The following is a 17,196-nucleotide window of genomic DNA, read 5'->3' as shown; positions in this document are numbered from 1 at the left end:
AAGGAATAAGATCTCCTTAGAATTCTCCAAACAGGTTGAAAAATGGTGTATTGGTTCATTCTCGCATTCCTATAAGGAATACCTGAGAGCATGCACAGTGGCTCATGCCTGTAATCCCAGCACTTTGAGAGGACACGGTGAACAGATTGCTTGAACCCAGGAGTTCGAGACCAGCCTGGGCAGCAAACTGAGACCTGGTCTCTACGGAAAATCACCCAGGAGGCTGAGGTGAGAGGATCACCTGAGCCTAGGAGGTTGAGGCTGCAGTGAGCTATGATCACACCATTGCACTCCAGCCTGGGTGACTGACTGAAGACTGTCTCAAAAAAAAAAAAAAAAAAAAAAAAAGAACTACCTGAGATTGGCTAATTTATAAAGAAAAGAGGTTTAATGAGCTCACGGTTCTGCAGGCTCTGCAGGAAGCATAGTTCCAGCATCAGCTTCTGTGGATGCCTCAGGAAACTAACAGTCTTGGCAGAAAGTGAAGGGGGAGCAGGCATATCACGTGGCCAGAGCAGGAGCAAGAGTGCCAGAGGGGAGGTGCCACACACTTTTCAACAACCGCCTCCCACTGGAACTCACTATGGCGAGGACAGTACCAAGGGGATGGTGCTAAACCATTCATGAGAAATTTGCCCCCATGATCCAGCACCCCCCACCAGGCCCCACCTCCAACACTGGAGATTATAGTTCTACATAAGATTTGGTGGGGACACAGATCCAAAACATATCAAATGGGTTCCAGGAACTTAGTCTAGATTTCAGATTTAGGAACAGTATCATAGAGATACTGAGAGAGTATCAAAACATACAAAGTTTCAAAACATGTAAAGTTTCCTACAGAAACAAGATTAAGTGCATGTTTTAAAAATAAAATAAAGATTATTACAATAAAAAAAGGTGGGAGGAGCAGGAGTGGGTGCAGTTGTCCCCAGGAAGCCTAGGTATGGCTCACACTGCTTGTGCTATCACGCTGAGACTCAGAACTGCCCCAGATCCAAGGAAGACCATGCGAGTATGTGGGCTTGAGCACCTGCTCAGTCCCTGGCTGTGCCCTTTTACTCTCTCACTGGAAGACAGAATCCCGAGTGTTCTGCTTCAGGGAGCCTACATGGAAAGAATAGGTCACTACAGGAAATCAAGCTGTTTTTAGGGAAAGAAATGGACATTAGGCACCCACAAAGGGACAGATGACCAGTATACCTGGTTGGGGACAGGATTCTGTCATTTGATTACTCTTGACTCTTTCATGTTTTCAGGTATTCCCCCACCTCATATAAAAGCCTCAGTGTTAGCTTCTGACTGTGCTGTGTAAAAAGCCCTTGTCCAAAGGTTATTGCCCTGAGAAAATAATAAAAGGAAGAAGAGGATAGACATGAAAACGTTTGAAAGCCTCCTGAATAGAATGCATCCAGAGGCAAATTCCAGGAGATTCTATCATCATACTTGCCTTTCAAGCAAACAAAATGAGTCGCTGGAACTGAGAAAGAGTCTAAACACCAACTAAATGCCTCAAACAATCATGGTAGTAAATTACTTCTCTGTGCCTCAGTATAAACCTGCTGTGCCACCTGTTGAAGGCAGTACTGATGCTGCATATTCAGTCTGGTCCAAGGCCCTGGCAGGAATCCGTTGTGCCAAGAAAAGGCCCTACCAGAAGGATCAGAGAGCAGCTGGTTCTCAGCAATGCCAGTGTCAGGCAGGCTGGGGCTGCTTAATGCTGCTTAGGAGATGACAGTGGTGGACCCCAGGACCTCTCCAAGGGATGTAGAATCCTCTCTTTCCTTGTTTGAATGCCACTGAAACAAATCTACAACTAGAAAAATATTCATGAATTCAAGGCTTGGGATCTCAGTACTAAGACTTTAAAGAGGTTGCCAGATGGATGGCTTCTGTGGTGACAGCCAAGGGAGGAGCATTCAGAGTGCTCTGTGAGCTATAAAAGAAACCAGTCGATGGTGAGAACACCACTACAGAGCAACCTGCACACCACAGCAGTTTGATAGCTCAGGTTCTGTGTCTCTTGTGGCACCGTGCTTACAAAACTCTTCATATCTCCATTCCTCGGCGTCTGCTGGCCCTTCTCTGCCCAGCACACTCCTCGTATTTTAAGACTCAGCCTTTCCTGTGACACCTGTGCCTTCTCTTCAGACAGGGAGGGACCCTTGCCTCTTCAGGTCTCCCATGGATGAAAGCATTTCATAGATAGCTTGTTGCTCCTAGACTGAAGTGTAATTGCTCCTGTATCTGCTGTCCTTACGTAGCCTCTCAGTGCTGGGAGGTATTCATGCTTATGTCCCTGTGGCCTGTAACAGAGTCTGTATCAGGATGCTTGGTAAAGGATTGTTGAATTAATGTAAAATCTGGGTCCCTCCGATGGGTCTATATGCATTGGTCTAGGCTTGGAAGGGTCATAAAGAGTTGTGCATACTTAAGATTTCAATCAAATATCACTATTTTTAGTTAAGAAGGAAGAGTAGTGTGAAATTGGCAATGATTAGATACTCCAAATGCTCTTTAAAAACTAATAGCATTGACGTATTAAGAATGCAGTCATAGGGCCGGGTGCAGTGGCTCATGCCTGTAATCCCAGCACTTTGGGAGGCCGAGGCGGGTGGATCACGAGGTCAAGAGATCGAGACCATCCTGGTCAACGTGGTGAAACCCCTTCTCTACTAAGATACAAAAAATTAGCTGGGCATGGTGGCACGTGCCTGTAATCCCAGCTACTCAGGAGGCTGATGCAGGAGAACTGCCTGAACCCAGGAGGCGGAGGCTGTGGTGAGCCAAGATCGTGCCATTGCACTCCAGCCTGGGTAACAAGAGCGTAACTCCCATCTCAAAAAAAATAAAAATAAAAATAAAAATAAGAAAAAAAGAATGCAGTCATACATTAGAAGACACATTCTATTATTACGTTTTTACTTAAATATTTTAAATAATGCCTTAATCTGTATATTTACCTTATTGATAGAATTATTTTAGAAGAAATTGATCATTTCATGGAACAAGATTTATTAGACATAGAAGGAAACTGAATAGTAACAGTTGTACAGGTGAGAAATTGAGCAACAAAAATGACCTTGAGATACCCACATTCCACTTTGGCATCTAGTGGGAAAAACATTCTAGACTTCAAGCCTAGGCCTGTCTTGGCTGTTGTAACTGATGACTCCACAAACCAGTCATGGGAATAGAAGCTGATAGGAAAGTACTGGTGGATGAACATCACATTGAAATTATGTTGAGTCACTTATTTGCTATGAAACACAAATTGTTTTGTGTAAAGGGGTTAAGATGCTGGAAAACGGTGTCTGCATTCAAGAGCAAAAAAAAGCAGCATGTATCTCATCCTCTATATCCCTATTTACTTGTACTTCATCATTTCTGAAGGAGAAATTCATGGAAGCCAGATGCTTGATTTAACAATCAGTTTAATCAGTTAGTTTCAAAACACACGTCCTTAAAGAATATGGCTCCAAGTCCAAGAATTAAAGGTGCTTTGCTTCTTCTATAACTACTGTTAGCCTTGATCAGATTCCAGGTTTGGTAGTAACTTCAGCTTCCCCCCCACACTCCCCCCCACGTATGTTGATGTTGTTACAGAGATTTGGCATTACTCCCATTTTCAGGTTAATATCAGAACATTTGTTACGAAGTCAGGATAGTAATTGTGAGCCTAGATGCTCTAGGATTGGCCATATGTAGTTATCTACACCACTCACCCTTCCAATTTACAATTTACCGGTTGCTTCCACCCAAAATACCAAGACTCTCCAGCAAATGGAGAATGTTGGAAACTGGCTTGGCTTCTTCGAGCAACATGGTAATCAGTAAGAATCTTGGCCAGGCATGGCGACTCATGCCTGCAATCCCAGAACTTCGGGAGGCCAAGGTGGGAAGATCGCTTGAGGGCAGGAGTTCAAGATCAGCCTGGGCAACATTGTGAAACACCATCTCTACAAAAAAATTAAAAAATGAGCTGGACATGGTCATGGGTGCCTGTAGTCCCAGCTACTCGGGAGCTGAGGTAAGAGGGAAGCAGTTGCATTGAGCCAAGATTGTGCCACTGCACTCCAGCCTGGGTGACAGAGTGAGACTCTGCCAGCCTGGGTGACGGAGTGAGACTCTGTCTCAAAACAAACAAAACAACAATCTGGCTGGGTGTGGTCGCTCACCCCTATAATCCCAACAATATGAGAGGGTGAGGCATGTAGATCACTTGAGGTCAGGAATTCGAGACCAGCCTGGCCAACATGGTGAAACCCATCTCTACTACAAATACAAAAATTAGCCAGGCATGGTGGTGCGTGCCTGTAATCCCAGCTATTTTGGGAGGCTGAGGCAAGAGAATCGCTTGAATCGGGAAGCAGAGGTTACAGTGAGCTGAAATCATGCCTCTGCACTCCAGCCTGGGCCACAGAGCAAGACTCCGTCTCAGAAAAAAAAAAAATCAACAAGAATCTTACTACTGCTTCTTCGAGGATACTTTTGGTACTATTCTGACAAATGAATTTTGAGGATTCAAATATTATAAGAAAGGGGTTATTCTTGGTAGAGCTAACAAAATTGTACCAAATGACTTTTTATGTTAAACATAATTCAGTCGTCCAGCCGTAGAAAGGAGCCTGAATGATGTCTAATTTGGGTGGCAAATTCCCACCCAAATTAGATGTGTCATTCAGGTATAGAGAATTGATTTTATATTAGAAAAAAGAAACCCTGTGAACAGTTTTATAAATAAGGATTTCAGTATTTTCCTTAAGTACCACTCATCTCTTGCATATAGATCTTTTGTATCTTTCTCCTCAAGTTAGTACAGAACAGGGCAAGTGGCAAAGCTCAAGAGAAGTGTGACCTGAGGTGCATGCTGTCAGCTCAGTGATGCTGGAGTTTGGCCTCTCAGATCTTTAACCTGTCAAATGTAGTTAATTAGGATTACCTTTTTTAAATGTATATTTACTACTGAAAATAAGTGCTTGGCCAGGCGCAGTGGCCCACACCTGTAATCCCAGCGCTTTGGAAGGTTGCATGCCTGTAATCCCAGCTACCTGGAGGCTGAGACAGGAGAATCACTTGAACATGGAAGGCGGAGGTTGTAGTGAGCTGTGATTGTGCCGTTGCACTCCAGCCTGGGCGACAGGGCAAGACTCTCAAAAAAAAAAAAAAAAAAAAGGTGGGGAAAGAAGTACCCAATAGTTTCAATGGATGCCACACAATTTTGGAGTAAATTTTACAATCAGGATTTTCACTGTCCAACACCCTTAGAAAAAGAAGCAACCCAGCCCTGTACCCAGAAAATCAGGCTGTAGGCTGCTGTTCCTTAGTGAGGTCAACTCTCAGTAGAAAAATGTTTGGATTGGTGCTTAGTTGGCCTGTGGTGTTCAGTTCCTTTAACATGAGTAACTTCTGTTGGAGAGGAAATTTTGAAGCTCAAAGGGTACAGTGAGAGTTAACATTGCTGATTTTCCACTGTTACTTTTTATATGTTTTTATAACTTGGATGTGTTAGCCTATGGCCCATCACCTATGCTACTAATCTCAGGTGACAACATGTTCAATTTAAGATGGCAGGTGGTACAGTGAACCTCTCATGCTATGGGAAAGAACCTAGGATGTTTATTATGTAGTATTGTATAGTCTCTGCAGCAATAACAGAGAAAATTAAAGGTAAGCTGTAGAGAAGTAAAATCTAGAGTTTCTAATATAAACTCTTCTTTTCTTTTTTTTTTTTTTTTCTTTGAGATGGAGTTTCGCTCTTGTTACCTGGGCTGGAGTACAATGGCGCGATCTCGGCTCACCGCAACCTCCGCCTCCTGGGCTCAGGCAATTCTCAGCCTCCTGAGTAGCTGGGATTACAGGCACGCGCCACCACGCCCAGCTAGTTTTTTGTATTTTTAGTAGAGATGGGGTTTCACCATGTTGACCAGGATGGTCTCGATCTCTCAACCTCGTGATCCACCCGCCTCAGCCTCCCAAAGTGCTGGGATTACAGGCTTGAGCCACCGCGCCCGGCCAAACTCTTCTTTTCAAATAAATAAATAAGACACAGGGTCTCACCATGTTGCCCAGGATGGTCTCAGACTCCTGGGCTCAAGCAATCCTCCCACCTCAGTCTCTCAAAGTGCTGGGATTACAGGCATGAGCCATCGTACTTGGCCAGGCTCACTCTTCTTAAAGGTTTGCTAATAAGAGGGTTTCTACTTTTTGAAACAAACTCATGATTACCTAAAAAGAAGCTAGGTTCTGAAGTATATATAAATATGTAGCCCAGTAAACTGAGTGCAGTGGCTCGTGCCTGTAATCCCAGCACTTTGGGAGGCCGTGGCAGGCAGATCACTTGAGGTCAGGAGTTTGAGACCAGCTTGGCCAACATGGCGAGACCACACCTCTACAAAAAGTACAAAAATTAGCTGGACATGGTGGCTTGTATGCACCTGTAGTACCAGCTACTTGGAAGTCAGAGACAGGAGAATCACTTGAAGCCAGGAGGCAGAGGTTGCAGTGAGCTGAAGTCGTGTCACCACACTCCAGCCTGGGCAATGGAGTGAGACTCTGATACATATATATATATATATTTATATCAGCCTAATAAAGATACTTAGATAAAACTATTAGGTATATTCCTTGAAAACTAGGGCATGTGTAACTAGATCTGGTTCATAAAAAGCCAAGTTATTTACATATATTTTAAGGTAAAATTGCTTCTGATAAATGTCAAAGAGAAAGTTTAGGTCTGTCTTCTGGCAGAAAGCTGGAGAGTAAGTGCTGAATATGACTCAGATTTATGTTAGGTAACAAGAACTTTGAGGTAAATGGCTTAAGTCCTCTATGGAATAAGCAGACGCTTGCAGTCACCTGAAAATATTTTGACATTTGCCAGCCTGACTCTGATCATTTTTCCTCTTTCTTTCAAGGTATCTCAGCGTTTGAGTCAGCCAGGAGTGGCGATAGGTTTGGCTTGGACTCCCTTAGGTGGAGAAATCATGTTCGTGGAGGCGAGTCGAATGGATGGCGAGGGCCAGTTAACTCTGACTGGCCAGCTCGGGGACGTGATGAAGGAGTCTGCCCACCTCGCTATCAGCTGGCTCCGCAGCAATGCAAAGAAGTACCAGCTGACCAACGGTAGGGGCCTGCACCCATCCAGGCAGGCATGACCCAGGAGGTGGCTCCATTCCATGGCGGAGACTGGCATGAGCTCAAGACTGTCAGTTACGCATCTAGTGAAGTACACACCTTTGCTTTTGAACCCCTGTGGAAATTGTAGTTCCCATTTCAGGACTATTTGGCTAGTGCTAGAACTCGAACCTAATTCAAAAGGTTTATTTTGTTTTAATCTCTCATAGAATAGAATGGAACTCTTCTTCTAGACTCTCACTAAAATTGTACTGTCCACTTATATTTTGAAGGATTCATTTACCCAAAACATGCATTTTTGTGATTTTTTTTTGTAGGATAAAAAGAAAACAGGTTTAGTTTTTCTGCATTAAAGTCCTTTTTTCCTTTTTAAAGCTTTTGGAAGTTTTGATCTTCTTGACAACACAGACATCCATCTGCACTTCCCAGCTGGAGCTGTCACAAAAGATGGACCATCTGCTGGAGTTACCATAGTAACCTGTCTCGCCTCACTTTTTAGTGGGCGGCTGGTGCGTTCAGATGTGGCCATGACTGGAGAAATTACACTGAGAGGTCTTGTTCTTCCAGTAAGTATGAAAAAAACCAATTTATATGTTTTTTTTTTTATTTTTAAAAATTAATACTATATTTAAACTTAAATAGGGGTTTGCCTTCTATCAAAACCTTGGTTTTAAGCACATGTTAAATTTTTATACCTGTAACTAATTCATATTTTAAAATTTTGATCAAATAAAAGACAGACTAACAATTTTTCATTTTCCCTTCTTTCTTTCTTTCTTTTTTTTTTTTTTTTTTTTTGATATGTCTCACTATGTTTTCCAGGCTGGAGTGCAGTGGTGTGATCGTAGCTCACTATAGTTTCTAACTCCTGGGCTTAAGCGATCCTCCTGTCTGTCTCCCAAATAGCTGGGGCTATAGGAGCATGCCACCATGCTCAGCTAATTTTTTTTTTTTTTATTTTGTGTAGATACAGGGTCTCTCTGTGCTGCCCAGGCTTGTCTCAAACTCCAGGCTTCATGCAGTCTCTTGTCTCCACCTCCCAAAGTCCTGGGATTACAGGCGTGAACCACCACACTCAGCCCACGTTTTCCCTTCTACGAAGACTTGCTAAGGGAAAAAAAAATATTAGCGTGGTCATCAGAAATGTCAGTAATTCACATGAAGATTTGAGGCCTTGTTCGACTTGACAGATTGTTAAAGATATAGCACATGTGCAACATAGGATAGTAGCTGTTTTTAAACTTTAAGCTCAATTCTTTTTTTTTTTTTGAGACGGAGTTTCGCTCTTGTTACTCAGGCTGGAGTGCAATGGCGCGATCTCGGCTCACCGCGACCTCCGCCTCCTGGGTTCAGGCAATTCTCTTGCCTCAGCCTCCTGAGTAGCTGAGATTACAGCCATGCGCCACCATGCCCAGCTAATTTTTTGTATTTTTAGTAGAGACGGGGTTTCACCATGTTGACCAGGATGGTCTCAATCTCTTGACCTCGTGATCCACCTGCCTCGGCCTCCCAAAGTGCTGGGATTACAGGTGTGAGCCACCGCGTCTGGCCGGTTAATCCTTATTACAGTTTCCATTCTATACTAGCAAAGGTTTCCATAGGAGGACAGGAGGTCTCAAAGAAACTTCAAATTTAAGAATTGAGCTTAGCTGGGCGCGGTGGCTCACGCCTGTAATCCCAGCACTTTGGGAGGCCAAGGCAAGTGGATCACGAGGTCAAGAGATTGAGACCATCCTGGTCAACATGGTGAAACCCCGTCTCTACTAAAAATACAAAAAATTAGCTGGGCATGGTGGCACGTGCCTGTAATCCCAGCTACTCGGGAGGCTGAGGCAGGAGAATTGCCTGAACCCAGGAGGCGGAGGTTGCGGTGAGCCGAGATCGCGCCATTGCACTCCAGCCTGGGTAACAAGAGCAAAACTCCGTCTCAAAATAAATAAATAAAAATAAATAAGTGAAAGATTAACCGTATCTAATGGCTATGTTTTGAAAAGATTCTATACATGTGGGGTCTTAAGGCTCCAGAACATATTCTAAACTGCTTATAAAAATATTGTTTTAAAATGCACAGAACTTGAGAGATTATTTAAAGTTATTAGTTGCCAGTATTAGTCTACAACAGACTAATTAAACTACATTTTAGTCCACAACAAAATTTTGGCAGTTTTTCATAGCAAGGTTAGGCAAAAAAAAAAAAAAAGAAATAGTCTTTTATTTTTTATGAGATGGAGTCTCGCTCTTGCCCAGGCTGGAGTGCAGTGGCATGATCTTGGCCCACTGCAACCTCTGTTTCCCAAGCTGAAGTGATTCTCCTGCCTCAGTATCTGAAGTAGCTGGGATTACAAGCGTGCACCCACCACCATGCCCGGATAATTTTTTGTATTTTTAGTAGAGACAGGGTTTCACCACGTTGGCCAGGCTGGTCTCAAACTCCTGACCTCAGGTGATCCGCCTGCCTCAGCCTCCCAAAGTGCTGGGATTACAGGTGTGAGCCACCGCACCCAGCTGAAAAAGTCTTTTTTTTTTTTTTTTTTTTTCTAAGAAAGTCCTTATTTTATGAAGTAATGGTGAAAGTAGATCATAGAATAGTCAATTAAGATCACTACAAATGCTCTCAGTTTCCTGTTAAAATGTAATTCAGCCATAAAGTCAGAAAGTCACATTCTGAACTCTATTACATATTTGTAGATCTGTACTCAAAAGGAATGGGTGACGTCTTTTCTTCACCTTTCCCAGGAACTCTTGCATTTCAGGTGGCCTAGGGGTTTACACTAGCTGTGCTACTAAAAGGAAATGGGCAGGTGCTTATTGACCATAAACTTTCCTTCAGTGTCCTGATTCAAGATGGTAGCCTAAGCAAGGAATAAAAGGGAATAAATTCTAATACCCCAAAAGGAGTGGGGTCATCAGCTGACAGTTCAAACAATTTCTGGGAAGATGAAAGTGTCCTGACTGGTAAGACAGAATTGGAGGTAGAGACAGTCTTCCCAGCAGAAGAAATCTGGGATAGGTGCTGGTGGGTCAGAGTCAGAAGGTGCATACCAAGAGAGCAGGAGTAGGATGTGAAATGGAAACATATGGGAATTTATTGAAAATCTCCATAGAACAAATGGATTTTCTACTTGGTCCTCTCAGAGCAAATCGTAGCCCAAGTAAAGGTTTCCGCAGCCTCAGCAGAGCAGAGCCACAGTGGCCTGGAGTACCCCTCAGCTCCAGACTGTTCCAAGAGGCAGGACAGAAAGCAGCAGCACTTGAAAGAAAGGCCTGCCAAAGCGGGGCAAAACCTCCTTCGATTCCTTGACATATACAGGTAAAAAAGGAAAAAAAGCTCTTTGGAGAACAGACGACAAGATGGAGCTTTGAGATTTAAAAGTGGTCAAAGAATTATTCAGGAAAAAACTATAGTGAAAAACAATTTGTTCCAACAATTGTTAGAAATCCAACACCTAAAAGGAGTTCTAACAAAAAGGAAAACGGAACGGAACAAATTATCCAAGAAATAATTGAACATTTCCTAGAAGTTAAGGTATCTTCAGGTTGAAAGGACCGTTACTAACCAGGAAAAACATTTCATCTTCTTATCACTGAAGGTAAAGCGGCCTCATCACTGACACGGTATGTGCAGTACCTCCAAAACTGTAAGGGAAAATGGGCCAGGTGTGGTGGCTCACGCCTGTAATGTCAGAACTTTCGAAGGCTAAACAGGAGGATAGCTTGAGTCCGGGAGTTCAAGACCAGCCTGGGAAATGCAGTAAGACTTCATCTCGGCCGGGCGCGGTGGCTCAAGCCTGTAATCCCAGCACTTTGGGAGACCGAGACGGGTGGATCACGAGGTCAAGAGATCGAGACCATCCTGGTCAACATGGTGAAACCCCGTCTCTACTAAAAATACAAAAAATTAGCTGGGCATGGTGGCACATGCCTGTAATCCCAGCTACTCAGGAGGCTGAGGCAGGAGAATTGCCTGAACCCAGGAGGCGGAGGTTGCGGTGAGCCGAGATCGCGCCATTGCACTCCAGCCTGGGTAACAAGAATGAAACTCTGTCTCAAAAAAAAAAAAAAGACTTCATCTCTACAAAAAATGTTTTAAAAATAGTAATGAGGCTCGGTGTGGTGGCTCATGCCTGTAATCCCAGCACTTTGGGAGGCTGAGGTGGGCAGATCACTTGAGGTCAGGAGTTTGAGGCCAGCCTGACCAACATGATGAAACCTTGTCTTTACTAAAAATACAAAAAATTAGCCAGATCTGGTGCCACATGCCTGTAATCCCAACTACTCGGGATGCTGAGGCAGGAGAATCGCTTGAATCAGGGAGGCGGAAGTTGCTGTGAGCCAAGATCGTGCCAACCTGGGCAACAGACTAAGATTATCTCAAAAGAAAAAGAAAAAAGTAACAAAAACTGTGAGAGGACATGATTTGAAATCTAGTCTTGGATACATAGCCTTACTATTAATCAAGTGTGAAAGTAAAATATTTTCAAACATGCAAGGAATCAGTTCATCTTACACTCCTTTAAAAAAAGGTACTTTGAGGCCGGGCGCGGTGGCTCAAGCCTGTAATCCCAGCACTTTGGGAGGCCGAGGCGGGTGGATCACGAGGTCAAGAGATCGAGACCATCCTGGTCAACATGGTGAAACCCCGTCTCTACTAAAAATACAAAAAATTAGCTGGGCATGGTGGTGCGTGCCTGTAATCCCAGCTACTCAGGAGGCTGAGGCAGGAGAATTGCCTGAACCCAGGAGGCGGAGGCTGCGGTGAGCCGAGATCGTGCCATTGCACTCCAGCCTGGGTAACAAGAGCGAAACTCCGTCTCAAAAAAAAAAAAAAAGGTACTTTGAAGGTGTACTTCAGCAGCATGAACAAAAAAACCTTAAAAGAAGATGCCAGTGGGGCAGGAAGGCCTGGAGCAGCCAGGCTCGATGGGAGCAGATGCTTAGAGGGCTCCCGAAGGGGCTTGCGGATGCGGAGTGCTGTGATTGAGAGCGGTATTTGTGGGCAATTGCTGCGCAACACATTACCCCAAAGCAAGAATACTTCATACTCTCCAAGTTCCTTTGGGCCAGGAATTCAGGAGAGGCTGAGCTGGGTTCCTCTGACGCAGAGTCTCTCGGCTTACAGTCTAGGTTCCAGCCAGGCTGCAGTCACCTGGAGGCTGACAGGCTGGAGGAGCTGCTTCCATGATGGCTGACTCATGTAACTGGCAAATTGGTCCTGGTTGGTGGCAGGAGGCCCTAGTTCCTTACCTGATGGGCCTGCCCATAGGCTGCTTGAGTGACTCAGACATGGTGACTCACCACCTCCAGGGCAGGTGATCCAGAGAGATCCAGACAGCAGCTCTCATTTTGTGTGACTCAGCCATGGAGATCATACAGCATCACTCCCACCACACTGTTTCTTACCAAGTCACAAAGCCTGGCCCACATTCAAGCGGGGGACCATTATAGACATGTTTTAAAGCCACCATAGGAGCCTATTTTGGGGATGTGTTTTCTTCATTAACCAGCACAGAGATTCTGGCTTTAAATCTGTAGAGACGGAAGTAGCCCGGCATACAGCTAAGCTCTGCAGGAGCAGTGCTTATGGTCAGAGTCATGTGCTGCTGCTTCAGACCAACCTTAGGATGGTTGGGATTCCACATGGAATGCCAGTGTCTACTTTGACAGTATTTATAAAAAGACTCATTGACAGAAGAGGTACTTATACCTCTCAACCATTTAGAATCCCCCCCATCAGAGTCTTTAATATAACACCAATTGAAACATTACAAAAGTTTACTACTTATCAGCCTTTTTCCTGGCTTTCCTAGCTCATACTGTGACAAAATGGAAGATGATCTGGATGTTTTAAAATAGTAGTGGTTAAATTCAGTGAAAGAAGGGTGGGTTCGAGTTTCTTTCAGCTGGAGGGTGATCATTAACCCTGAGAACGGTTTTCTCTCCGCACAGGTGGGTGGAATTAAAGACAAAGTGCTGGCCGCACACAGAGCAGGACTGAAGCAAGTCATTATTCCTCGGAGAAACGAAAAAGACCTTGAGGGAGTCCCGGGCAACGTACGTCAGGATTTAAGTTTTGTCACAGCAAGCTGCCTGGATGAGGTTCTTAATGCAGCTTTTGATGGTGGCTTTACTGTCAAGCCCAGACCTGGTCTCTTAAATAGCAAACTGTAGGCTCATATCTCAACTTTTTAGAATTTTAAGTTATGAAGTGCTCAGAGGCACTGACACAGTTGATTTTATTCACACCATTAGGGGTATGCAAGATGTCCCTGTTTCATAACAGGGACATAATCACAACAGTAATGAACCACAAGTAGTGGCTAGTGTTTAGTATAGAAATAAAAGATGTTGATTGCCGGGCGTGGTGGCTCACGCCTGTAATCTCAGCATTTTGGGAGGCCGAGGCAGGTGGATCACGAGGTCAGGAGATTGGGACCATCCTGACCAAATTGGTGAACCTTATCTCAAAAAAAAGATGTTGATTTAGTAAACTGATAAAAAATCAAATTCTTGTCTTGTTTTTAGTGGGATCGTTACTATCCCTGCAAAGGTACAGTGTAGTGCTTCTCAGCAGTCTCCAGAACAGAAGCATCTGTAGTACCTGAGAACTTGTTAGAAATGTAATTCCCAGGCCCCACAGCAGGCTGCCAGAATCAAATCCTGGGAGGTGGGGACAGAAATCCATGTTTTAAGAAGCCTTCCAGGTGATTCTGCTGCATAGTCAAGTTCAGGAACCACTGGTATAGACCATTACTTAGTGGATTTACCTGTAAAATTTATTGGATCCTGAAACCAATCACTTAGAACTGGGCAAAGATGAAAGTATAGCCAACTATTCTTGGATATGTATATTATATATTCAAGTGGGTCGGGTGTGATGGCTCACACCTGCAATTTCAGCACTTTGGGAGGCCGAGGCAGGTGGATCACTTGAGCCCAAGAGTTCAAGACCATCCTGACCATGGCGAAACTCCATCTCTACAAAAAATTAAAAATTATCCAGGCATGGCGGCACATGCCCTGTAATTCCAGCTACCAGGGAAGCTAGGTAGAATCCCCTAAACCCAGGAGGCAGAGGTTGCAGTGAGCCAGGATTGCGCCATTGCACTCCAGCCTGGCTCTCTCTTTTTTTTTTTTTTTTTTTTTTTGAGATGGAGTTTCGCTCGTTACCCAGGCTGGAGTGCAATGGTGCGATCTCGGCTCACCGCGACCTCCGCCTCCTGGGTTCAGGCAATTCTCCTGCCTCAGCTTCCTGAGTAGCTGGGATTACAGGCACGCACCACCAGCTAATTTTTTTTTTTTTTTTTTTTGTATTTTTAGTAGAGACGGGGTTTCACCATGTTGACCAGGATGGTCTCGATCTCTTGACCTCGTGATCCACCCGCCTCGGCCTCCCAAAGTGCTGGGATTACAGGCTTGAGCCACCGCACCCGGCCCGGCTCTGTCTCTTAAAAGACTCAAGTGAACCCTACAATGAGGCCCACACATACCAATAGAGGCCCTTTCTTATGCTGAGGGAAGCAGCCCTCGGAACATGAGAATTTGTATCCGACAGAGTGGTACGTGCTGGCACACCACACAGAAGCACCCTGGTCCTGGTTACCTGCAACCTCAGAAGAGTGCAGCTCCCAGAGGGAGGCAGCCATCCATTCTGGGATGGTCCTAAACCTGGAATCCTGACTCCTGATTCTGTCACTTTGGGAGATTGAGGGAGTGGATCGCTTGAGCTCAGGAGTTGAAGACTAGCCTGAGAAACATGGCAAAACCCCATTTCTACAAAAAATACAAAAATTAGCTGGGCATGGTGGCACCCTTCTGTAGTCCCAGCTACTCGAGGCTGAGGTGGGAGGATCAGGGAGGTCGCGGCTGCAGTGAGCCAAGATTGCGCCACTGCACTCCAGCAGCCAGGGCGACCGAGTGAGAACCCGTCTCTTCTATTTCTTGCTTGCCTATACCGGTTCTCAAACCTGGTAGACTTCCATGCCCATGTGCTCCTACTGGGACTCAGTCCAGACTGTATATGACTATGAAGTCAGGCTCTTCTGCCTACTGGCAAAAAAACCTACTTTTTGTATCTTAGTTTTCCTCATCCATGAAATCCAAGTAATAGTGGGTTGCTTGGATTACTAATTGTTACTGTGAAGATTTAAGTTCAAATGCAATGTGAAATACTAGTAAGCAATTTCTAGTTATTATTCTAGCCAGTAATGAACTTTAGAATCTTATATTACACAATATAAGAATATGCACGTAAACACATTTTGGAACTTCGTGGATAAAAAGGAGGTCTAGGCCTGGCATGATGGCTCATGCCTGTAACCTCAGCCGTTTGGGAGATCATGGCAAGTGGATCGCTTGAGCTCAGGAGTTCAAGACCTGCCTAGGCAACATGGCAAAACCCCATTTCTACAAAAAAAAATACAAAAATACAGGAGGGGCATGGTGGCACCCTCCTGTAGTCAGCTACTTGAGGCTCAGGTGGGAGGATCAGGGAGGTTGGGGCTGCAGTGAGCCAAGATTGTGCCACTGCACTCCAGCAGCCAGGGTGACACAGTGAGAACCTGTCTCAAAAAAAATGAAAAGATTCAGCCAAAATACTGTGATAAAATAGCAGACCTACTGATAAAATTTGTCTGAATACATTCTGAGAGGAAAAGTCCAGACCTAGCACTAGTTAACGGCAGTTGGAGAGAAAGAACATAAGGACATCTGAAAATGTGCCACTGACTCTTACCAACTACTGTAATTTTATCGTTTCCATTGTCATCTAAAGGGACTAGAACAAACTGTGAATTCACTTTCAGCAACCAGAGGGAGCTCATCCACACCCACATCGCTCTGCCCTATTCCACACAGCAGGGACAACAAAGGACATTTTTAATATAAGTTGCCTTCTCGGTCTTCTTCCTTTAACCTGACGCAGGCAGCCTTGAACTTGTTTGTAGCAACAAAAGGGCACTTGCTTTTACATGGCCTTTGAAAGGGGCCCATTGAGAAAATGATGCATTCTCTTTGCTGTGTATGGCATGGAACAACAGTATGACTATTGCACTAGCTTGGAGTTTTTGGGGGTTTTTCAGGGTTTCAAGGTTGGTTGGTTGAAGTCTAAGCTCTTCCTTCCTTTTTCACCTGTTTTTTTTTTTTTTTTTTTTTTTGTAGGTGAGGTGGGGGGGAGCCAAAATATAAAATTTACTATTTTAACTTTTTAAGCATATAGTCCAGGGGTATCAGTTACATTTGGTGTGGCCACTGTCTGCATGCACTTTTTATCATCACAGACTGAAACTCTGTACCCACTTAAAGAGCTCCAAATTCCACCCGCACCCCAGACTTTGGTAACCACTGTTTCACTTTCTTTCTAAGTTTGCCCTCATATGAGTGGGATCAAAAAGAGTTGCCCTTTGTGTCTGGCATTCTTACTTACCAAGCCGTGAGTATTTATCCATGTAGTAGCAGTGTACACCATTATATGCATAGGCTGCATTTGGTTTATCCATTCATCTGCTGATTGTTTTCTCCTCTTGGCTATTATGAATAATCATGTGAACGTGTGTGTACACCTCTCTCTTGAAGTCCCTTCTTAGGTCCCTTAGGGATACATACCCAGGAGCAGAACTGCTAAATCAATATGCTAGGGTCTGAATGTCCCACCACTGAATTCGTGTGTTGAAAGCAATCACCAATGTGCTAGAGGTGGGGCTTTAGGGGGGTGATTATGTCATGAGCGCCCCACTCTCATTAATGGATTTAGTGCCTTTATAAAGGGGCTCAAGAGAACTAATTACCTCCTTTTTGCCCTTCCACCATATGGGGACACAGCAACAGGTCCCATCTGGAAACTAAGACTGGGCCCTCAATAGACACCAGTCTGCCAGCACCTTGACCTTGAACTTCTCGGCCTTCAGAACTATGAGAAATAAATTTGTTTTTAAATTACCCAGTCTCAGGTATTTTGTTATAGTAACACAAATGACTAAGACAACAGTGTAATTCTGTTTTTTTGATAACTGCCAAACTTTCCCACTGCAGCTGCACCATTGGACATTCCCGCCAGCAATGCGC

At 44.3% G+C, this 17,196-nt stretch overlaps 1 protein-coding gene across 2 annotated transcripts in view; it reads left to right on the top strand.

Moving 5' to 3' along the window:
* Positions 1–17,196, top strand: part of LONP2 (lon peptidase 2, peroxisomal) — a 124,689-nt gene that overhangs the window by 100,862 nt on the left and 6,631 nt on the right. Inside the window, exons 13-15 of one of the 2 annotated variants that reach the window (XM_039475869.2) lie at positions 6,918–7,125; positions 7,513–7,703; positions 13,084–13,301. In XM_039475869.2, the coding sequence (XP_039331803.1) occupies positions 6,918–7,125; positions 7,513–7,703; positions 13,084–13,301 (617 nt within the window). Of the gene's footprint in view, positions 1–6,917; positions 7,126–7,512; positions 7,704–13,083; positions 13,642–17,196 lie in introns of those variants that run through there. The other variant, XM_039475866.2, reaches the window with a different exon arrangement.

This window comes from Saimiri boliviensis, chromosome 1, assembly GCF_048565385.1.
Source record: "Saimiri boliviensis isolate mSaiBol1 chromosome 1, mSaiBol1.pri, whole genome shotgun sequence".
Taxonomy (NCBI): domain Eukaryota; kingdom Metazoa; phylum Chordata; class Mammalia; order Primates; family Cebidae; genus Saimiri; species Saimiri boliviensis.
Note: the sequence above shows the minus strand (reverse complement) of the source record. Positions and strands in the feature narration are given on the sequence as shown.